Raw genomic sequence first — 25,118 nt, forward strand, 5'->3', positions numbered from 1 at the left:
ATCGCGGGGCCTTAGACGACTGGGCCACCCATGTAGCTGGAATATTGCTGAATGCGGCGTCAAACAACAAACAAACAAACAAAGAAACTGATGTGGGAGGTTAGACCGAAGTGATCACTGTGAGCAAGCATAATCAGGGGGACACTGGTATTCGAACCTACAGTCACATGACCCAGGGCCCACTTGCACAAAACCATCTTAGAGCTCAGATGATCGTAACTACCATACTTTAACACAGGCCTACGATAGTCGTAGCGCTTAGATCGCTTTGCGCAAGTGAGCCCTGGTCACTTGACGGAAGCAATCTTGCAGAGTGGCTGATAGCCTCTTGGGCCGAGAGTACTCTCGTTTTGTGAATTACCGTAGGGTGTTTTCACGACGACGCGTACATTATTCATATTTTGTTCTGCACTACAACATAAACTATGGATTTATGCCTCTATACCACACACGCTCGAATCAATCTACACCCCATGCACCTTGTCACTTCACCCGGGTGGTCACGTGTGCCCTAATCGTCCTGGGCGTCGCAATTCGCTGTCCAGAGTTGTTTCCCTTAGGCGTGCCAGGAACTTATGATCCGGGGTTTGAATGACAGATTTGTCCTGCTTGTTTCCTGGTTTGTCATCTTCATACCAGAGCACCGGGGTTTCGCCCAAGGTCTAAGACCTACATCATCGAGGCTTTCCACCACATCAAACTGACAAGCTGTGACATAACTGAAATACGTTAAGCCCAACTCACTCACTCACTTGATCTGGAACCCCAGTTTAATGTCATGGTTGTACTTAGCTGCAACCATTACCTGAGAACGGAACCCAATAAACAGTCATACCTAATGATAGAAATCCCCATTAAAATGAGGCAAACCTTTCCAATCTCTTTAAAATCCAACAAAGTTCCTGTCAGTTCCATTAGAGGGCCACCTGAATTGTGACAACGGCTGAACGATATCGACCTGTATCGCCATGGGTCAATAACAGGGGTTGTTGTTGTTCTCCTCTGTAGACCAATCCAATTTAAAAGTGTTGTCCATAACGAAATAGATCCCTAAGCATACCCTTATTAATTGTACATCATAATGAAACCAATACATTGTCCGTTCTTCATGTCAATTGGATATCATGGATTTAGTGCAGAGCCACCTTGCAATCGATATCGGGTGTTTAGAATCAATGTGTTTTCTAAAGGTCTTAGTAACATCGATTTTCTTTTAATGTCGCCCGTAGTATGAACCTGATATAGCAATATGATTACCGATAACAGCGTCATTATTGTCAAATTAGATGCGGGTATCAGAAAACCGCTTGCTGCTCTGGTCCTTCAGAAATGAAAATATAACGGGCTAATTGTAAGGGTAATTGTTTTGTGGGGTGCTGAAAAGAGTTTTATTCGTTTGATTAATTTCGTGTCAAACAATCTCTAGCTCAACTTGAATACAGCCCCGTCAGAGATTCAATGTCAATAGATGCAAATTGCTGATGCGACGTCAAGCAATAATCACGCTTGTTAACGTCATGTCTGGCATTGCTGAACGATAGAGCTTATCAATGGTTCTGAACTTTCTTTTAAAAAAATAAAATATTATTAATACTTATAAATGTAATATTCGCCTGAACAAAAAGGCTCAGCTATGATACTTGGTGTTTGAATGTAAATTTTGCATGAAGAAAATCTTGCAGTATGCAATCATACACAAGGCACATTCAATATCATTAGTGTTGACGGCATATTGGACAATGTTTCAATAACCAATGCATGCATAATGTTATTCTTTTTTTGAGTTTCATCCCCATTTTAACCATTTAAAAAAAATACTATTGGAATGGAAATATCTGCAGGTCTATCTTGTGTACTGCGGCAGATGCTTAGATTAAACATTTGTTAGGCTATGTATGCATCGGTGTTAATAAAGCATTCAGTTTCCATGTTTTGATTTAACATATTCACTTTGTCATCCTCGCTGACTTGGTTGATGCATGTCATCGATCCCAATTGCGTGGATAGATGCTCATGATGTCAATCACTGGATTATCTGGTCCAGGCTCGATTATTTTACAGACCGCCGTCATTTAGCTTGAATAGTGCTGAGTTCCGCGTTAAATAAACAACAAACAAATACTTTGTCATCTCTTGAGTGTTTGCAATCACTAGTTGCTTATTGTTTGCTGACCTGTTTGGCGATGTTATTGACGGGGATGTTTACTCAGAATATATTTTGAACCAAGCACCATGTTCACTGCTTCAACAATAATCAGTCAGAAGCGCGAGGGATGCTGTGTGCATTTCTATCCAGTCTTATCCCACTTTGGGGACACAGCGAATGAACTTCAAAGGTTATACCTGCACTGCCGGCCAAAAAAAGTATACAGCCATATTTGATGGTGGCTAAAGATGAAAAAACAAAACAAGGCATAGTTATTCGATGGTCATGTATTTCATACGGGTGTCATGGTTGTGTTTTGGACCTGAAGTTTTCAGTGTTTTTGTGACTGTTTTCAGCCTGATAACGTTTTGATAACATTTGTAATGTTTTGGTCAAATCCAATTTTCAGGACTTAGTGTATACTTCCTTTAAATGATATGAAGTTGATATGAAAATCGCATTCGAGTTATCCGCGGGCAAGGAACGAATGAATTATATAAACCCAAAACACTTGTATTTTCTTATTTGAATTAACAGCGGATGTATACTTTCAAGAAAACATACATCACTATGGATGCCTCATGTTAAGATATAAATGCTGATAATTATCATAAGTGACTGCTTTTGCAAACAATTGAGTTATCCAATATACTGCTGGTGAGCTACAGTGCCGTGGCACTATTGATTCAGCATATGGTCACTATCGCAAAGGTTACCGTTAATAATTGGCTCGCAAAAATTCGCCCAACTAGACACTGACATTTAATGAATGAAGACAGTTACCAGAAATCGCTGTGGTGTTATGTTCGTGTTTTTGATAAACACGGGAATCAAAATGCTTCATCTATTCTTTGTCGTAAAATAACAGGTTATAACAGATATTGACGTACACCCAATAATGTCCGACTATTGATACTAAACACGGAAATTGAAATGCTTCATCTATTCTTTGTCGCAAAATAACAGGTTATAACAGATATTGACGTACACCCAATAATGTCCGACTATTGATACTAACCTGCATCAATGTGTAAGATATCTATTACATTGTAACCGTTGTGTTAAATTCGTATGGCATTACCCTACTGTGCAAAATTACAATCCTTTGAAAACGTTCAATATGTATCAAGTATAATACACACTCTACCCATTCATGATCAATAATTTTAAGGGTTACACAGCCGTTCAGTTAACATGGGTGTAGAGCTAACGCAGACATTTACAACATAAGAAAGGGTTGTTTTTTCAATGTGGTATATTTTCGGGCTATTTATCGAAAGAAGTAAGGTAATTCTCTTTATTATTACTTAAAAGGCATAAAATCATGATGATGGGTGTAGGGACCACTGTACATATATGTTTGTTGTACGCTGGGTAATGTTTTAAAATATATTACGGTAATCTATTTTTCATTTTTTTTAAATCCATTCTGACAGGGTTATTTCATACGACCTTCACCCCGTCTCGGGTCCACTCAACATACTCCACTCTACCCTTAAAACACCCCCAATCATTCCCGCCTCACTTTGTTTTACACAATACACGCATCACCCCAGTTCGGGTCCACTCAACATACTCCACTCTACCCTTAAAACACCCCCAATCATTCCCGCCTCACTTTGTTTTACACAATACACGCATCACCCCAGTTCGGGTCCACTCAACATACTCCATCCTACCCTTAAACACCCCCAATCATTCCCGCCTCACTTTGTTTTACACAATACACGCATCACCCCAGTTCGGGTCCACTCAACATACTCCACTCTACCCTTAAAACACCCCCAATCATTCCCGCCTCACTTTGTTTTACACAATACACGCATCACCCCAGTTCGGGTCCACTCAACATACTCCACTCTACCCTTAAAACACCCCTAATCATTCCCGCCTCACTTTGTTTTACACAATACACGCATCACCCCACCTCGGCTCCACTCAACATACTCCACCCTACCCTTAAAACACCCCCAGTCATTCCCACGTCACCCTGTTCTTCCCATTACAGGCATCTCCCCACCTCACAAAGCCCAAGCCCCAGCCCCAGCCCCATCCATCACCCCCTAATCCACAACCACCCAAGACTGGAAGCTGTAGGTAATGTGTAACATAATACAGTAAAGTACGTTTATAACGAACTCAAAGGGACTACTAATATTAGTTCGTAATAACCGTAGTTCGTTATAAGCATATATACAGCATAACTACAGCAAATAGTCGGGACCAAAAAAGTAAGTTCGTTATATCCGTCAGTTCGTTATAAGCGTGTTCGCTATAACCGTAGTTTACTGTATTTATATACTGGAGATATAATCTCACCCTCGTCCCTGGTTGGTTCTGAATGCACATACACCGTTGTAACGTTCGGCGTAAGGCAACACACAAAAGCTAACTTTTCAAGCAAATTATGTGAGTCGCGGGTGATGACGGTGTGGCAGGATACTTGACCTTTTTGCGAGCACCTGTTATTATTAATGATTTTCAGTTGTTCATTCATGTGGTTTTCAGCCCGCCTCCGTGGTCTAGTGGTTTAGCTTACGCCCGGAGAGCGGAAGGTCCGGGGTTCGATTCCCGGCCGCGTCATACCAAAAGACGTTAAAAGATGGTACTTGTTGTTACCCTGTCCGGCGCTCGGCGTTAAGGGGCTAAAACATGGACTGGTCGGCTCGAAGTCAGTAAAATGTGTCTGAGTGGGGTATTCATGTTAAACTGCGGCATGGTATCTCAGTGAGCTAGCACAATAAATCGGCATCAGTCAGGACTAGTACAAGCAGACACACACACACACACACACACACACACACACACCAGTTCACAAGGTTACACAATAAACAGTACCCCTAGCTTAATAAACAAGTAATATCGCAAAAGGTCGTTTTCTGTAATAGTTGCACAATCATGCCTTGAAATAAGTGAAAGAAACACTGGTGTATGGGACAGCACCGGCGGCTATTCCAATCAAAAGATCATTCTGCCGTTAATGTCAGTTAATATCATGACCCCAAATTTCCACTAAGCCAATAACGAGAGTGAAATATTTATTGGCGCCATTACCGCTGAATAGAAGCCATCCAACCGTTACAGTCTTGGCACTTATCTTAATTTTACTAACCTGGCATGTCAAGCCCATTATTGTTCGTAACTTTCCATATTGATTTCATTTACACGTTTGTTGTTTTGCAGGTTCTTCCAGCAGTGAATGGTAAGCAACGTAATCTTTACACCTGTCAGTATACAACTATTGTCACAATGCACGGACCGCCTCCGTGGTCTAGTGGTAGAGCGTCCGCCCGGAGAGTGGAAGGTCCGGGGTTCGATCCCCGCCGCGTCATACCAAAAGACGTTAAAAGATGGTACTTGTTGTTACCCTGTCTGGCGCTCGGCATTAAGGGGCTAAAACAAGGACTGGTCGGCTCGGAGTCAGTATACTGTGTCTGAGTGGGGTATTCATGTTAAACTGCGGCATGGTATCTCAGTGAGCTAGCACTATAAATCGGCATCAGTCCGGACTAGTACAAGCAGCCACACAAACACACACACGTACATGAACATGCACGTCGCTATATAAGTGCAATAATCTTGGACGCGACGTTAAACCCCATTTCACCTCACCTCACCTCACAATGCACGTCTATACTTTATAACGCAGCTTCTCGAACAATCATGTTTCTAGAAGTATATCCATTGTATATTGCATTTTCACATTGTAAATTTAAGTAATTTTCTCGGACAATCACGTATTTCGAAGAACATCCATATGACACTGCTTTTCCACATTGTAACGTAACCTTCTCGAATTGTCATGTTTTGTTTGTTGTTTAACGCCAAACTCAGCAATATTCCAGCTATATGACGGCGGTCTGTAATTAATCAAGTCTGAACCAGACAATCCAGTGATTGACATCATGAGCATGGATCAGCGCATTTCGGATCGATGGCATGCATCAACTAAGTCAGCTGGCCTGACCACCCGATCCCCTTAGTCGCCTTTTACGACAAGCTGAAAACCTAAACAACCCCTCGAATTATCATGTAACTCCAAGACAAGAATCTGATGTATTGTACAACTTTGTTTGCTTTAAACTTCACTTTCTCTAAATATCATTTATCGCATTCAAAGACTTTAACCTGTGTGTTTTCACAAGTTGTATTTGGGACTTATTTGTATAAATTACTGGTAAAAATCATTATACCTCAGATATTACCCCCCATTATATTTTTTGTTGCCACTTCTTGGTATGCTAAATGTGTTGTAATAAATAACTATTTAAAAAAGATATAATGTCTGTTAACAGTCACCGATATACATATTTGGCAAAATGGCTGCATGACACATGAACAACAACATAAACAATTTGCATACACTCTACAATTTCCTACATCTACATCTTTATTGGCTTGTCACTACTTGATGGCACTGAAACATCGTCAGACATTATGCGATCATAGACTCTATGCAACATGTCGTGTACCCGTGAGTTTCAACAAAATGGATAATTACTCCTACGATCTACATTAGCTGACCACCGTGATAAAACTGAAATATACTAAATTAAATCAGACAACTCACCCACACCAAGACATACAGCCCATCTGTGTTAAACGATATACTGAGTTTCTCTTTTCTGCGGTAGTTCATATATTTTCCTAAGTAAGTACAACCACTAGTGCCATGCATGTTTTAACAAAGCGACGCTTTGACATTTTCCCCCGTGGGTATGCCGGGTTAGAATTGCTCGTAAACGCAAATTGATTAGTTTTGTATGTACACCATTCAATATTTACGCTAGTATCCATTAACACATGGCCTTGAAATTGTCTCACAAGCCTTTAAGGGTTCGAAACTCCAGCTCTAATAGGTTGAAAAGAGGTAAAGGGTAAATTTAAGAAATGATTAATGAGCCAAAATAGAAAGGTATTAGTTGTTCTATAACTCTTTTCAATCTATATGTGAATGAATGTGAATGAAAAATTAATGTGTATATTCATTTAGCGGAGGATTGTTGTGTGCGGCGTTAAACAACAAACAATATCATTTGCTTTGTGCAAGGCAATGCCTCCCCATGCTCCTCCAAGGTAATCGTCAAATGCTAAAGCTGAATGTCAGCGTTAAAAATGCAGACCCACCCCAACCCCTTTTTTTTTTCGAAAAAAATCTTTATTTCTGTATAAATTATCACCAAAGACAATAAATAGATCTTAATTGTGCACCCTCCACTTTTAAAAAAAGCTGTATCCGTCCATGCCTTGGGTGTATATACGGGTTGATATGTATGTTAAAAGGGCGAGGTAGGTACTACATTTAGTGTTTACAAACGAAAAATCCGTCACCTGATATATCGGCGTTCGACTCAAAATTGGCTATCAGGCATCTGGACAACTTACTTGGATAACGCTTATCATAATCAAAATGACAGTCTAAGACACCGAACATCAGGCTCAAACAGGAACCAGGTCACTATGGAGACGTACTCGTATGAACTACGAGGCAATTAGGGAGGACGCTAGGGGATCAGTTCGATGTTTTCCCGAAATTTTTAAAGTTGGATATGGATATTTTACTCTTTGTTATTTAGTCACTCTATGGTACCTCTGCCTCCGTTTCGTAACATTACGACAACGTAATGACAGGCTGCGTATAAATAGACTTGACGTCCCTTAGCTAGATCAGTTTCCCTGTAATAAAGAGCAATTTAAGTATGACATTATATGATAAAGAGGATATCATGCTTGCGTGTTTTTGAGTTACTGTAGTAAATGTCAAGGAATAAATCAAGGCTGGCTAAATACTATGTTATATCCTAATAAAGGACATTAAATGTCGCGCCATTCTACATCCCTGCAATCTCATTGCTGACTACACACTAAACATATCACTGCAAGGTTGCTGGTAATTTGGCACCAAGTACAAATTAACTTCAGTGGGGGATTTACAGAACAGAAGACCCGTGGAGATCAGGGGTAAAATAGGTCTTCAGCAACCCATGCTTGCCGTAAAAGGAGAACATGCTTGTCGGAAGAGGCGACTAACGGGATCGGGTGGTCAGGCTCGCTGACTTGATTGATTCATGTCATCGATCCCAATTGCGTGGATCGATGATCATGATGTCAATCACTGGATTGTCTGGTCCAGACACGATTATTTACAGACCGCCGCTGGAATATTGCTGAGTGCGTCGTTAAACAACAACAACAACAACAAAATGTATGGATATGGAAAAGTTTGAGATATGACTAGTTACAGGGAAATGTTCTCAAAGAAACGAATACAAATCATAATAACTGTCTTTCAGGGTAGAATAGGACCCACATATCAAAAGTTAGATTAGAATGTGGATTTGTTGTCCACAAATGTTAACATATTGACGACCATGAAAGTCACTGAACCCATCAATCTAGTTATATTGCCATGAAAGGGGCGGTCGGGTAGCCGTGTGGTTAAAGCGTTCGCTCGCCACGCCGAAGACCCGGGTTCAATTCCCGACATGGGTTCAACGTGTGAAGCCCATTTCTGGGCGTCCCCCGTCGTGATATTGCTGGAATATTGCTAAAAGAGGCGTAAAACTATACTCACTCACTATTGTCATGAACTTATGTGTCAGTCAACCGTTGCTATGCTAGATAAAGAGTTAGATGTGTGAAGTAAAAATGGTCAAAACCTAATGTTTTCAAGTTCACCCTCTTCTTGCTTTTGTTCGAAATAACGTTTAATAATTCTCACCCTCCCTCCCAACCTCTTCGGTGATTTTTCTGATTGAGTTTTAACGTTCCCCGTGTCGGGTTGGACCTTTAGGCTGTCGACCACTGTTTTCTTCTCACTTATCTATAAATAACCTCGGAGGCTGGAATATTGCTCACTCGGATGTAAAGCATCAACAAAAACATACGTGGGGTCACACAAATATCTTATCAATATCATGGATTTGGACCGATCAGTTAAAAGCAAAGTGAAGTTATATATAAGGTAATTAAGGTAACAACATCGTCCTTAGGGTCCGACCACGTGATATTCAGGGAGGAGGGGTGGGGCCGGGAATTTATAGAAGAAAAGTAATTTGTCCTTAATACTCTTGAAACAATAGTTTTGCTTCAGACTGTTGAAAAAAATGCCTGCCACACAACTTGTTGCAAGGTGTTTTTCTTTTAAAAAATTCAGGATCAAAGTTTTAAATGAAACAATGCCTGGTTTTGTAGCAGTAGCTGAAACATTACATAATTTCTATTCAACATTCCCTGTTCCCACTCCTCCCATGTATCGGACGGTCAGTCCCTTACACCTACCAGATAATGATTCATATGTATTTCTTTATATATGATCCTTTTAGCTCAAATGTAGACACCAAATTCAACAGTGATGGGTCCTGTCAGGCATGCTACACCGGCCCTTGTTGCAGTAACTACGGTAAGTTTCACCACAGTGGTCTGCAATATGTGACAATGCAGCGTTTATAAAAAAATAGTCGATATGGCTTCTTGCACTATGTGATAATGCAGCGTTTATAATCATTTAGTCGGTATGGCTTCTTGCACTATGAGATAATGCAGCGTTTATAATAATTTAGTCGGTATGGCTTCTTGCACTATGTGATAACGCAGCGTTTATAATAATTTAGTCGGTATGGCTTCTTGCACTATGTGATAATGCAGCGTTTATAATAATTTAGTCGGTATGGCTACTTGAACTATGTGATACACAGTGTTAATGTAGGCGGTTTGTTTCTTGAACTTTATGATAGATTACTAAATGGTTAATTTAGGCGATAAGTCTCTTGAACTATGTGATGCTGCATGGTAAATGTGGGAGATTTGACCTCTAACAAGCGCTTTGCTAAAACACGTACTACTTTAGAATTGTTTATTAAATTTGCCTGCCTCTACTTACAGCAAGAACGAAGCCGTACTTTGAAATGTCGTACCAAGTGACGGAGTTAACGGCTGACATGGTCGAGAATAATGACGTTGTATATAGGGCCTCAGCGAACGATAGATCTAAATGTGTTACTGACGACTGCCCTTGTGGTAACGTTGTGTACACACTTGAAGACGATTCAGGAACGTTCAAGATTGATCCTAGCTCAGGTGACATTCGGGTATCGGACTCCTCAATGCTCAAGCGTCAACATTACACCGTCACCGTCACTGCCCAAAACAAAGACGACACCTCCGCCGACGCCACCGACGCCGCCGAGATGACCTTGAGCATCAAATCTCTAGTCGGGGAGGCCAACGACGCCTACAACAACAACGACTACAGCGGCTACGACCACCACAGATCAAGAAGAGTAAGTATTTGTTTTCAACGGGGGTGGGGATGGGGGTGGGGGTGGAGGTGGGGAGGGGTATTATGTTTTCATACATTGAAACTCTTTGAAAAAAGCATCTTCTCTGCGTTTTCATTGTGTGTCAGTGTAAATATTAAAAGTCTCACAGGCTTGAAGGGACACCAAATGTGTGAGATACTTATCACTGCGGAAGTATGATTTAACAAGTCCTATGTTCTAGAAAATTGTGAGAAAAAGACGTTTGCCTAAAAATTTAACCATCATAATAAACCTGTTCCCTGGACAATCTCAGGATGATCTATAACTGGGCCGCCTCCAAGGGGTGAGAATAGAGAGTCTGTCGGGGAGCGGAGGGTTCAATCTCCTGCCCCGTCATGCCAAAAGACGTTAAGAGAGGGTACTTGTTGTTGCCCTGCCTGGCGCTCGGTTGTATAGGGTTAAAGCAAGGACAGTCCGGACGGAGTCAGTGTACTGTGTCTGAGTGGGGTTAACTTAAAATAGTTGTAGTTCTGAGACGAAAAATGCAGAACCAATCACCACAAATATATTGGCCCCGTTCCACAATGCGATCTTAGGGCCAAGGTGATTGTAACTCCCATACCTTAACCTACGACAGTCGTAGCGCTAACATCCCTCAGACACTCACTGTGAACAACTTCCCTCAGTTTGTTCCTGACAAAGCATATTGAATCTAAACATATTTTTGAACAATTCATGAACAGCTCTTGCACCGATGGCACATCCATCGTGATCAGTTCTACTTGAAGAAAGTTGCGAAAGATACCATTATGATAAATCAACTTGTATGTGTCCAAAGACAGGGCAGGACAATCTGTGTTATAGCAATGCGGACACAGGTCCAGTGGAGGTCAGCGGGCCTCTCCATAACAGACCCGGAGATGGACTTGGTTTGCCGTCTTCTGTCCTGGAGGCACCCAAGACCAGTAAATCCAAAACCAGTAGAGAACTTTGCAGAAGTTGCAGTAAAAGTTGGTTTTCCCCCAATTGAAGTGATATACAAGCCTGGTGAAGGAATATCATATTCTATGACATATTAACATGCATATAAATAACATAAGGATTCACTTTGTGAAATTCCTCAAAATATCGTGTTTCAATGTCCATGGAGGAAGAAAGAATATATGCACTAAACAAAATATGCCAGGTATCATAAAGTTTTGGGATATTGTTTTATATTGACAGTAGCGGGTGACCTCGCCTAGGTGAACACTACCAAGCTGACTGTCGTTTATTTCCCGATTAACGTCAGTATGTCACCTGATTACGTTGTCAAGCGAGTGGAGACATAGAGAATCTCACCCGAGTGAGAGATCTTATTTATCATCCAAAATCATTCTTCCAACTTTTTCAGTTTGTAGACAGTAATAAGTAGTGTCGTAAGTGTAAAAAGTACTGCTAACAGCTTCAGTAGCGGAGCCATTAGTGATATCATTTGATTGTGACGTCATGGTAACAATGACGTCACAATGGTCTGCAAAGCATTGTGTTGCAATTTCATTGGAGTAATATCCACAGTGTAGATATCGCTTGATCTCACCCAAGTGATATCTCCTGTGGGAGCCAGTTTTGGAATATAAATACAGAAATACTTTAGGGGAATTCCTCAATGTTTAGAAATAACATGATTAATAATCATTACGGAAAACTGAGAGCGACATCGATTCAGGCTATGAATGATATAGGCTTTGAGGCCAGACAGATCATGTACTTTACTGGGTGCAACTTTATTTTAAGCGAATGACATTGCCGTAGCCGCCATTTTCTGCCGTTTGTAAAACCAAGGGATGTCACTCCAAATGGAATGTTTGGAACAGATGACGTCACGACGTCACGACTCTCCACTTTGATATAGTTCGCTTTAAATAATTAAAGTTTGATGTATGATGGATTGTTTTTTTTATGATGTATGTATCGGTCAATATAAGGATTGAAGTTGTATTCGATGACGTTCATCAGCTGATGAAGACAGTGCCTCGCGTGAGCAAATTTACAATTATCATGGAATTTGCTCGAGTGAGGCACTTTCTTCATCAGCTGATGAACGTCAACAAATACGACAGTACTTTAATCCTTTAGTATTGAAAACTGAGCTTCTTTAAATGTGTACGATATGTAAAAGATATTTTATGATCCCTAACATGAGCAATGAGCAGATAATTGTTTGCACATTGCATTGGGCAAGCTGTATTGCACATTGTAAGTATTGGGCAAACGACCTTCCCAAAGCATGCAATGTGCAGCTGTACAGATTGAATGTAACCTATATACTATATTTATACAATGAACATTTAATCCACTGTAACTTCAGGCCGCTGGAGACCCCCCGGCAAACGTAACCTTTGACCTCGTGAAGTTGGCTCCCAACACAGACAAAACGGACATGAAAGTTGGCCAGAAGATTTCCTTTGAACTGACCATCACCTTCCCCTCTGGTAAAACCGACATGTTGGTGGAGCTGTTCACCCCGGATAACGCGTCGATCATCATGATGCTTTGTGGGGTAAACGTAGCATCGGTTGGGAAGAACCTTGCACATGATGGAACAACCACACCCGAGCACTACAGCATTGAAAATAACCTCTACGTAAGTCAGAACTTTCAACAAGCCTACATCCCAGTTGTTTGTCTTCAGTTATGTATTATTGCGTGTTGTGTTTTTGCTTAGAGAGAGAGAGAGTGACCGTGGTTTTACTCCCCTTTTAGCAATGTTCCAGTAATATTACAGGGTGGACATCAGAAATGGGCTTAATATTGTAACCATTTTGGGAAACGAAATCGGGTCTTCCTCGTGACGAGCGAACGCTTGAACCACTGGGCTATTACAAAGCCCGTTTTTGCACAGGAGTGAGTTCCGTCCGTCAAGTGCTAGAAATACAATACAGAAGGATATCAGAAAATACTACTTCATGTCCAAGTACACGGCATATATGAATGGGGATTAGTATCACTTCTAATACTCACTTGTGGTAAAGTTTCTTCAGCGATAAGAATCAAATCACTATATTTGTAAATGTTGTTTTTGTTCCGACCTAGTCTGTTGTGCCCGCACTGACTCCTCACGGGATGTTGTGAGCACCTAGGTTGCCCCTACACACACCTGGCAGATACTTCAGTTCAGCAGCCTATGGGTTCATTTTCAAGTCACACAATTCGGGATGTATTGCTTTCTGAGATTAACCGTGGCTTGTAAAAGATGCTGAAAAATAGATCGTACAGAGTTGCATCTGTTAGCTGTGCAAGTTAAAACTGGTCGGGGTGGGTGGCATGGGTTACAGTGTGCGTGCGTGCGTGCGTGCGTGCGTGCTAGTGGTGAATCCTAGAACAATTCCCACCCTCAGCACCCATGTTCCGGAGGCAAGTTCCACCCTTGCCGAACTAGGCTAGTATTATGGTGTTACATAGGTTTTAAGCTGTTAATACATAACATTTCAGTGACATCACTACAGGTCTGATTATATTTGGAAGAATACCCGACGTATCTGAGTCACGTGCGCACGTGATTTGTTTCACTTCGCGGCGTAAGACCCCTTTTATCACAATATAGATCTTGATTATCGAACAGATCGTCTTTTCTTGGCGCCGCCATTTTGTTTCAATCAAATGATACGAGAGGTGGAATCTGATTGGTCCATAGGAGAGGTTAAAAGGGACATAACTCGTAATAACCACTGGAGGCGCTACGATCGAGCCCAGGAATTCCAGGCTAGTTTGGCAAGGGTGGAAACTGGACTCTTAAAGGGGCACTGATCTAACGCAATTCCCCGGGACTGGTTGTTGCCTTTGTTATTGTTTTTTCCCAGTGAGTACCCGGATGTAGAGCAGAAATCTAGACTAGCTCGCGACCTCTGTTGCGCCATTCGTAAGCGCATTAGTCACTTTTATGGATACCGGTAGTAATAAGAGCGTATGGTCACATTGATCAACAAAATGAAATACAGTTTCCGAGATAATAAGGAAATGTAGGCATCTTTGTGGGTAGCATCGGTAATGGTGACGAAGTTTTGATAAGTCACTTGCTTGGTAATTTTGCGATTTTCGTTTACACTATTTTGACTTGCAACACAAAGTAAATATTTCACCTGAGCATTGCTTTTTTTTATAGTGTGTATATTTTTTTCAAATGAAGGAAAACAAAATGCAAATACCATAATTACAACTTACCAAATTTATCTGTATAAATAGGCAGCTTCCTTATTCGAGGAATGTATCCGTGAATATCCACACAAAAGAATAATATCCCACTCGTCTGCAGCTATACAAAATAACTTATTCGATGTCACGTGTCTCTGTAACTATCAAATATTCTAAAAGATATATATCGTTTCGGGTGTCAAGTCTCAAGGGTCGGCTGAGAAAGGCCACGTGACAACTATTTTCATTACGTCGACGGTTCCTAAAAAATCCATTGAGTTTGATAACAATGAGCAACCAATCAACGTATTATCAGTTAACCCTTTTAACAAATTGTATGTTGTTTTTACATCGGCACTTCACGCCATGATATGAGTGTATTCCCTTTGTTTTAGTAAACCTAGACATGTAAACACTCACTTTTGACATATCCACTGTGCAAGATAACAGTGATTAATCAATCAACGTATTTTCTGTTAATCCTTTGATGACTAGGAACGATCCGTTGATTTACAAAAAAAAGTAAATCAACTGATCATTCATCTCTTGCTGGGCTGCCAAGTGCATATTACATAACCTCACTTCAAACCTGGATTTAGATTGAATAATTACCCCAGACACAATAAATGCCAAATGGGAACCTTTGTCAGGTAATCTAAGTGGTGCTACCACTAATTGTACCTGTAATAAATTCATTAACTGAGCATCAAATGAATGACGACAAATACACAAGTGTAGGGTTATACGAGAAAACGTGTATGACAACAAGGGAGTAGTAATCGTATTACACAATCCGAAATCCGAAAATGCTTTCACTGCATGGATACTTTTTTTTAGTATTAAACTATGACCATCTGGGGTATTTCCAAATGACGACTTCCGATGAGCTCCGCCGTTCTTTTTGTCTGTTCGTTTAGGCTGAAGAAATTATTTAACATGCGCCCTTTGTCGAATCTTTATAGATCACAGTTAACCAATCAGCGTTTATGCAAAAATGCATAAAACAAATATTGCCTCCAAGTTTATTTAGCTGTCCTTGCAGACGGTAGCCCAGTCTCTGGTCACGCTCAGTTACGTTGCGTATCATCCGGGTACTCACGGGGGGAAAAACAATAACAAAGGCAACAACCAGTCCGGGGAATGGCGTTAGATCAGTGCCCCTTTAAAGTCAGTTAACTCTGTTGCCCTAGAAAGATGTCAGCACCATGTTCGTGCACTAAACTGGTAAGCAGCTAATACTTGAGAGAACTGCACCACTTTGGGTTTTCAACACTTGCTGGACTGACAAACAGCTGAAACACATAATTTATAGGGGTCTTAAGCCCAACTCTTTCACTCCTGCCTCTCATTCAGTATGACCGAGCCGTCATCAACCTTGGCAACGTGACCAACAGCGGGGCCGACACGTCAGACCCGAAGCACAACCAGATCGTCATCAACTACGACGCGGTAATGCTGGACACCGTGACCAACAACGGCAGCACATACTGGGTGAGCGCCGGCGCCGAGTACAACTACGAAGCGGATGTGTGGGTCGGCCAAGCCAGCTTTGTCTGCATTAATGATCCTGAGGTAATTTGTGCATGTGTGTATGTCTGCGCGTGTGTGTGTTCGCGCGTGTGTTTGTTTAGATCGGATCAACGCCTTGCTATCAGCCACTGGTCTGTTTGCCTGTACACTGTAAAAAATGTGTTTAAAATGTAAACACAAACAAGACATGTTTAGATCTAAATATGTTCAGGAATGTGTTTAAATCCTAAACGGAATACACATTTAGTGTGTTGTATCTAAACAAATGAAATGAGCTATCGTTTCAGCCCAACGACTACCAAAACACAATATCCACACAATATCCACATCTTTAGAATGTAATGTTGATAAAACATATTTCCACTTTAAATATGTTTTCGAAAAAATTCCCATAATCATGTATTTTCCTGAAAATCTGAACATGTTTAAATGAAGTGCACATCATAAGGCATTAAGACAAATATGGATAAAATGTAAAACACATATACCTTCAGGACGTACACTGAACGAACAAAATTAACATAAAAATATACAAAATAATGCCCCCCCCCCCCCACCACCACCACCACACGCGGCAAGATTACAGGAGTTACAGGACTACAAGAAATGTGTTTAGGTTTGTGTTTAGATCTAATCACATGTATAACAGTGAACTCGGTTATTTAAAGGCCGACGTGATGTCGTGTTATTGCCAGTTTGATGATAGGGAACATTCACTCACTGTGTTTCTCTTCACAGACATTCTCAACAACCCCCATCATCAACTTCACGGGGCCAGCTCAGATGAGTGTCGGAAGTTCGGCCGTGTTCACGGTGGACATTTACATGCCCTACCCTTCCGTGACCCTCAGCTTCGACGCGTTTGCTCCTCTCAACACCAGCAACGTCATGTCCATCTGTGCCGTGAAGGGCAAGGACGTCGCCGTCAACTACGAGTGCGGCTTCGACATAACAAAGCCGACTCACACGCTTCACACTGAAGGCAATGTCAAGGGCAACGCTCGGGGTCACCTGGACTTGGGAAAGGCCGTCAATAAAGGTGTGAACAGAAGTAGTTTTATCACAGACGCGTACGCAATTATTGTGTTGATAAATGAATTTCCCTTATATCCTCTTTATATAAATGTCTAAGATACTACGGACACCTGCTGAAATGTTGGTACATTTTTCTCGAGATAGTTGCATTGTATTGAAACATATGACATTTATTCCTTTTGGCTACTGCTAATTTTCCCACTCTTCCCTAGTTCTATGGAACACTCTGCCTGCAAACATCATTATCTTCAATATCTTCAAGTCCTGACTGAAAACTCAGCCATTAACTCTCAACTATCTCAACTCTAGGTCTTCAGCAACCCATGCTTGCCGTAAAAGGCGACCATGCTTGTCGTAAAAGGCGACTAACGGGATCGGGTGGTCAGGCTCGCTGACTTGGTTGAAGCATGTCATCGATCCCAATTGCGTGGATCGATGCTCATGATGTCAATCACTGATCGTCTGGTCCAGACTCGATTATTGACAGACCTCCATCATATAGCTGGAATATTGCTGAATGCGGCGTAAAACAACAAACCATCCATCCATCCATACTATCTCAACTAGACATTTGTCCAGTCTTGTTCTTTGAGTGTCTTGAGTTGATGGCACTGGAGGTCTTCATTTGTTGAGTTTTACTCCCATTGTAACGCTCTCAGCAAATCTTAGGATATGGATTATTAATATTGTAAAATGACTATTTTATGTAGAAACGTATGGTAGGCAGTATACAGCCTTTGCCAGTGTATATAATACTTGTATTGCCCGTAAATCACGTGTAATGTAATCTCAGATGGCGCTTATCACTGTGCTGTTGCGTTCCCTTTCACCATGGTACCTATGTCGTAGGATCGAATCCTTTATTTGCCGCAGTGGGCCTGTTGGGTGTTTCTAAATCATATCGTAAATAACTACGAGTCTGTGGATCATTTTACCCGACAAGTCGTAATATAACTCAGCGTTAAACCCAACTCACTCACTGAATGAATAAACTAATCGATCTTTGTTCCAGGTATGAGGGAGCCTGGCAATTCAGAAGCCGACAACCGCCTGACTCTCGAGTTTGTAGCTCACCTGTTCGAAGACGATACATTCGTGGGACAAGAGTACTGGCTGGGCGCGGCGCTGGAGATAGGAACCGACCAGATTTGGGCAGGGCAGATCAAGGTCGTCCCCACCGCGAAAGTCGCTGGAAGCTCAGTACGTAGACAAGCATTTTACGTTTTACACTTGTTTGTTTGTTTGACGCCGCACTTGGCAGTATTCCAGCTATATGACGGCGGTCAGTAAATAATCGAGTCTGGACCAGACGATCCAGTGATTGACATGCATCAACCAAGTCAGCGAGCCTGACCACCCGATCCCGTTAGTCGCCTCTTACGACAAGCATGGTGGCCTCTTTCGGCAAGCATGGGATGCTGAAGAATTATTCTAACCCGGATCTTCACGGGTCCGTTTTACACTTCTGTTTGAGCATTCAACTACTCCCAATCCGAGAGTAATCCTGGCTTGCACTAGGAGTAATCATACGAACTAGTTCCGTTCGCATGACACAAGGCTTGGCAGCCATCGTTACACAGTAGTAATGTTGAAAAGTCCATATTTATATTCGAATTTAAGTCAAAGTGAATTCAACATTTCGGCCGTCATTTTACAAGAACTACATGCGACGGAATGAATGTTTCACGAATTACAAATATATTTTATAACTTTTACTAGTGGAGAGGTAGAAACCAGGACAGTTGAGTCCTTTTGGCTCACCAGGATCCCCTGATTAACCCGATTAAGACCCTTGGTTTGTGAGCACAATGCTCGTGCTGGAGTGTGTAACTTTTGTGAGAACGACTTTTTAACATTACTACAGTGTAACGATGGCTGCCAAGTGAACTCCTAGTGCAAGCCAAGATTACTCTCGGATTGGGAGTAGTTGAATGCTCAGACAGAAGTGTAAAACGGACCGGTGACGATGCGGGGTAGAATATATAATTATTATTATCTTAATTTTTAAATATTATTATTTGTTCCTCCCTCAAGTCTGGAGTTACCTTCCCTCCGCCAGCAACTGTGACGGAGAAGACTCACGAGAGCAAACCCGTCATCATTGAGGCTACAGCAGAGCTACCTGTATCTTCGACTAATTCCTACAAACTTGAAGTACTAGCGCCCCTTGATGCTTCCCAAAACAGCCTCCTGCAGGTGTGCAACGTGCGCGTGTCCTCCGCAGGCAATCACCTTCCTTGCGTTGACCTTGACCTGGAGGCTGAGTATAAAATCAGGTAAATAAATGGTCAGTTGTAGACAGACGTGTTCTGACCTTTTTCCTATAGAATACATGGCAGTGGGCACGCGATGATCATTGGTGTGTTCTTTTAACTAGCTGCAGGAGGCCCCCCTACCAAACAAAAGGAGAAGCTGGCTCTACATGAATTTTGTAAACTGTATGTGATGTCTGTTAGACTATAATCATGTTTTTAATAATTTATTGCCAATGCCGTCCTCGTCTTCTTCTCAGAGTAGTAGTAGTAGTAGTCGTAGTAGTAGTAGTAGTAGTAGTAGTAGTAGTAGTAGTAGTGGTGGTGGTGGTGGTGGTGGTAGTAGTAGTAGCAGTAGTAGTAGCAGTAGTGGTAGTAGTAGTAGTAGTAGTAGTAGTAGTGGTGGTGGTGGTGGTGGTGGTGGTGGTAGTAGTAGTAGTAGCAGTAGTGGTAGTAGTAGTAGTAGTAGTAGTAGTAGTGGTAGTGGTAGTAGTAGTAGTAGTGGTGGTCGTGGTGGTAGTAGTAGTAGTAGTGGTGGTCGTGGTGGTAGTAGTAGTAGTGGTAGTAGTAGTAGTGGTAGTGGTAGAAGTGGTAGTGGTAGTAACGGGATCGGTTGGTCAGGCTCGCTGACTTGGTTGATGCATGTCATTGATCGCAATTGCGTGGATCGATGCTCATGATATTAATCACTGGATTGTCTGGTCCAGACTCGATTATTTACAGACCGCCGTCATATCGATGGAATATTGCTGAGTGCGACTTTAAACAACAAACCAACTAACCAACCTTGACAGACTAGCCAGCGATATAGCTATAACTCCTCATACTGGCATTACCATTTCAGGAAAACCGGTGGCACCGTTGTGGATTCTGCTGTCTTGGACTTGAAACGTGTAACCAACGTTGGCTCGTGGTCATCTATTAACACGACTGCCGAATCCAATCAGATAACTTTTCAAGTCTTGGTCAAGGCAACAAACATTTCTGCAACAGGCGCTCCGCATAATGTCGACATAGCTTTGTATGTGGAGGATGTCCAACTACAACTCCGATCGGTCGCCATTGACGTTGAGGCTACCCCATCAGCTGGCGACGTCGCGGTAGGTCACTCGTCACGGAACAGTGAAACCCCATTCTCCGAGAAATCGTCCGGATTAACAAAGTAACGGATCATCGAATTTAAGGATTAACGACTCGTATAGTCACGAAATGCATATTATAACTATTGTGTATATGTGTATATATGGGAGTTTGCACGTGACTGATCATCCGGTTTAACGGGGTTTCACTTTAAGGGTAAGCTAGTCGCAAAGGGGTTAAATCGTTTCTATTGCAATTATCTTTTAAAACGTTATAAAACTGAGAAGCAAAAGAACCTATACATCTCATGTTTGCATATTTTGTAATATGTTTGAATTTCAATTGAAAATATCTTCAGCTATATTACCTCTAAAACATGAACCGTACTGGGTTTTTTAAATATAACTTTTAAATATTCAAAATAAAATCGCATATTACACAACTGTTGATGGGTAGCTTAGCCATCTTATCTTTGAATTCAATACATATGTATGGAATCGAACCCAGGTCTTCAGCCTGTCGAACGAATACTTTAATAACTAGGCTACCCGACTGCCCCAACGGTAGAGATAATGTCATATTGGCATGGGGGGCACGGGTGTCCCAGTCGTCTAAGGCGCCGCGATTCGCTGTGCAGAGTTGCGTCCCTTAGGCACGCCAGAAACCTATGATTGTGGGCTCGAATCCAGGTTCGCCCCGATTATGTTTCTAGGTTTGTCAGCACCATACCAGTGCTCGTGGGTTTCACCGAAGTGGTAAACGTCTAAGACCTGCATCACTTCGAGCTTTCCTCCCACATTAAGCTGACACGCCGCGATATAACTGGAATACTGTTAAAAGCGGCGTTAAATCCAACTCACTGACAATCATAATGGCATGATTGTCCTCTTGTATTGCGGCATAGTATCTTGAACCATCCCCGTTTTGGATCAGGTGACCAGATGGCTGATGAGTGTGGATATTTCTTGAACGATGAACACGGGTCAATGGCCTACACGATGTACTGTATCATCGCTCACTATTCGCACCACTGTAGGTTTTTTCCCCCTGATTATGTTTCTAGGTTTTTCACGATCTGTGCTCCTGGATTTCACTTAAAGTGATAACCGACACATCCTTTCTCAAGCGGCCACGCCGTGATATAACGGTAAAGCTCTTCAAAGCGACGTTGAACCTAGCTCACTCACTCATTCGTATGTTCTGGCCTTATGTTTCAGAACGACAGCGTCCCCACGATGAAGATGGAGTTCACGTCTGGGGGCGAGAACGTGTATGTCGGGAGTGCCAGTAAAGTGGGCCTGGAAATAGCCACAGTTAGAAACGTCCTACTCCCCGTCATGGACATCGAGTTCATCATGCCTAACGACACTGCCGGCGACGGCAAATCTCCGATAACCATCTGTAGGACAGAAGTGACATCCGCCGGCAAGAACCTCCCTTGTGCAACGAAATCTGCAATTAATAGTGGTGTACAGTATGCTTACAAGTAAGTTAGAGATCCTAGAGAGAGAGAGGAGGGGGGGTGAGTGAGAGTGGGGGCGGGCGTTAATCTATCTTAAGATAGAACTCAGGTAAAAGAGGGTGTGTGGCTCTATCCCAAGGTATAATGTCTTCAGTCCGCTATTGGACAAAGAAGAGGGAAGGGAGTGTTGATCTCTCCCCAGGGGAAATGTCCGCGAATCGAATATCATGGGTCCAATTTCAATTAATATACTACATAACCGTGGAGATTCGAGGTCTTCAGCAACCCATGCTTGCCGTAAAAGGCGACTGTGCTTGTCGTAAACCGGTCGTCTCGGACGTCGCAATTCAATGTGCCGAGTTGCAATTATGGTAACTATTACAATTCCAGATTCGCCCCGATTATGCTTCTAGGTTCGACAGCGCCATACCCGTTTCACCAGAGCGGTAAACGCCAAAAAGCCGATATCACTTTCTTCCCATATCAAGCTGACACGGCGCGAATTAACTGAAGAACTTCCATGGCAGTGTAAAACTCACTCACTAGCTCAACCTACTCACTGTTCCAGGTACGAGGAAGGGTTGAATGATCGGTCAATCATCAACATGGGGTCGCTGTGCAACTACGAGGTGATGAACGACACCGCCGACGACAAGCTCCTGCTGGAGACGGTGGTGCAGCTGCACGACCACACCGCCTTCTCCACCAACGCTAGCCAGCACTGGGTCAGCGCCGGGGTCATGTTCTCCGACAAGATGATGTGGGTTGGGCAGCTGGGGCTCAATGCCCTGACCACCACGGGCTTGGAAGCTGTAAGTAGCAGGGGGTGGGGGGTGGGGTGGGGGTGGGGTTGCTCAATGCCCTGACCACCACGGGCTTGGAAGCTGTAAGTAGCAGGGGGTGGGGGGTGGGGTGGGGGTGGTGTTGCTCAATGCCCTGTCCACCACGGGCTTGGAAGCTGTCAGTAGCGGGGTTGAGGGGGGGGGGGGCTGGCATTTGCAGGCGTGAGCCTTTCGAGGATAGAAATGTGGGTTTTATTTCCAATTTGCCACAGGACACCGCGGTCGGTGGGGTAGCCTAGTAGTTAAAGCGTTCGCTCATGTCGCCGAAGACCCGGGTTCGATTCCCGACATGGGTACACTGTGTGAAGCCTATTTCCGGTGTCCCCCGCCCTGATATTGCTGGAAAATTGCTAGAAGCGGCATAAAACCACACTCACTCAATCACATAATACAAATAGTTACAATGAGCCTTTTGGTTTTTAAGTGCGCCCTTAAAGCACCGGGAACTTATTTTAAACGGCCATCGTACCTGAACCGGGCCATTGGCATTTTAACACAAGGCGAGGTGAAGTGAAAAGGGTGTGTGGGGTCTTTTACCCACGGAATTGCGAACCCTCCCAATTCAGTAGTGTTGCGTTAAACAACAAACAAACAATAAGGGAATACCAGCGCTGATTACTGATTAACTCATAGGCATGTTCGGAATGTACCTATTAAGCAGGAAGACCGCCGACGTGAGCTAGTGGTTAGAGCGTCTGCCAGAAGAGCGAAAGGTCGGTGGTTCGATATCCAACCGTGTCATACCAAAAGAAGGAAAAGATGGTACTTATTGTTACTCTGCCTAGAGCTCGGCATTAAGAGGATAAACCAAGGACAGGACAGCTTGGAGTTTACTGTACCTGAGTGGGGTATTCATGTTAAAAGCTCTAAGCTCTAAGCTTTAAGCTCTAAGCTTTTTACAGCGAGTGGGATACACCAACTGATGCTCTAACAATATAGCACAATAACGATGGACTATGTTTATGAACACATGCCTTTTTGGACATTATTTACCGACTTTAGGTCTCCGCTGACCCAGTCGCTTTAGGCAGCGCAATTCGATGTGTCCTTCAAGCGATGTAGAACCTACGATTTTAATCCCGGTTCGCCCTGATTATATTTCTAGGTTTGTCGGCTCCATACAGTTCTTGTGAGTTTCACCAAAATGGTGCTTCACTTTGTATCTCCTCCAATATCTAGGTAACACGCCGTGATATAACTGGAATACTGTTCAAAGCGGCGTTAAACCCAACTCACTCACTCACTCATATCATTGCAGGCCACTACGCCTTACATAGCTTATATCAACAACGGCAGCTCTCAGACTTTGGTTGGCTACGCGGCAGTCTATACCCTCATCATCAAAACTGCCCCCACCGACAGTGCACACTACACCATCAACGTCACCACCACCGACGACAAACTCAGCATTTGCACCGTCCGCATCATTGGCAAGGGTTACAACGTGCCCTGTGTCAAGGACGACGTCAAAAGTGTGTTGACCAAGGACTCAACAACGGGTCCTAATACGAAAGGATCGCTGGATTTAGGCATCATATCCAATGTCGGTTAGTATATTTAATGCACCCATAATATGATTGGTCTTAAACACTGTATTTTAGCATACATGATTACACTGCTAAACATTAATTTAGAGAAATTACGATTTGACAACTGAACCGCATCCGTCAAGTCTATAAGGACAAGATAGGCGGACGTTACACACTTAGTCTCTGAAAATATATAATTTTGACAGAAAAAAGGATTCCAACATGGTGGAAATATGGACTTGCTTCATTTAGGGTTATAGCATAAAAGTAAGGGCTGCTTGGAAGGGTAAATAATTTGGTTCAGGGTCTGTGAAACAGACTGGAAGCTACAGTGCACATGGTACATTGACGAACACACATTTGCATCTGCAGTCCAATGTTCAGTGGAAATAAATTCTTCCGGTGCACGCGAAATTAATTTTTAAAAGTTTATAAAGCGAACAATCCCGTAACAGTATGTACAAGGCATCAGTCTTGTTACCGATCGACCTTAAGGGACGGACCATTTGATGTTCGGAGGGGGCGGGGGAGCGTGTGTCCGTTTATGATTCTATCACGTCAGTCTGTTGACCTACAGACGGTGTATTACACCGTATATTGAACTTGTATACGTTAACAATTTCCTTAGTTTTCTACATTCTGAAGGCGGAACATTTAATAAAAACCACGGTTATCTCAAAACGATTAATTGAAAGTAATTCTACGATTCCGACTATATCATGAGCATATGTTTATGAATCACAATAAAAAAACAAAGATACCAGGTGTTCGTGAAAAGGTGAGCGTATCCTGTCCCACCACTGGCACC

The 25,118-nt window shown here is 42.5% G+C and overlaps 1 protein-coding gene across 1 annotated transcript in view; it reads left to right on the top strand.

The window, feature by feature from the left end:
- Positions 1 to 25,118, top strand: part of LOC139445227 (uncharacterized) — a 100,475-nt gene that overhangs the window by 54,252 nt on the left and 21,105 nt on the right. The window contains exons 3-14 of the mRNA XM_071226366.1: positions 5,330 to 5,348; positions 9,472 to 9,548; positions 10,031 to 10,428; positions 12,758 to 13,033; positions 15,934 to 16,152; positions 16,849 to 17,149; positions 18,158 to 18,345; positions 19,180 to 19,421; positions 20,242 to 20,497; positions 21,695 to 21,963; positions 22,508 to 22,751; positions 24,040 to 24,328. Coding sequence (XP_071082467.1) covers positions 5,330 to 5,348; positions 9,472 to 9,548; positions 10,031 to 10,428; positions 12,758 to 13,033; positions 15,934 to 16,152; positions 16,849 to 17,149; positions 18,158 to 18,345; positions 19,180 to 19,421; positions 20,242 to 20,497; positions 21,695 to 21,963; positions 22,508 to 22,751; positions 24,040 to 24,328 — 2,778 coding nt within the window. The remainder of the gene's footprint in view (positions 1 to 5,329; positions 5,349 to 9,471; positions 9,549 to 10,030; positions 10,429 to 12,757; positions 13,034 to 15,933; positions 16,153 to 16,848; positions 17,150 to 18,157; positions 18,346 to 19,179; positions 19,422 to 20,241; positions 20,498 to 21,694; positions 21,964 to 22,507; positions 22,752 to 24,039; positions 24,329 to 25,118) is intronic.

This window comes from Haliotis cracherodii, unplaced genomic scaffold (assembly GCF_022045235.1).
Source record: "Haliotis cracherodii isolate W230 unplaced genomic scaffold, xgHalCrac1.p SCAF_6, whole genome shotgun sequence".
NCBI lineage: Eukaryota > Metazoa > Mollusca > Gastropoda > Lepetellida > Haliotidae > Haliotis > Haliotis cracherodii.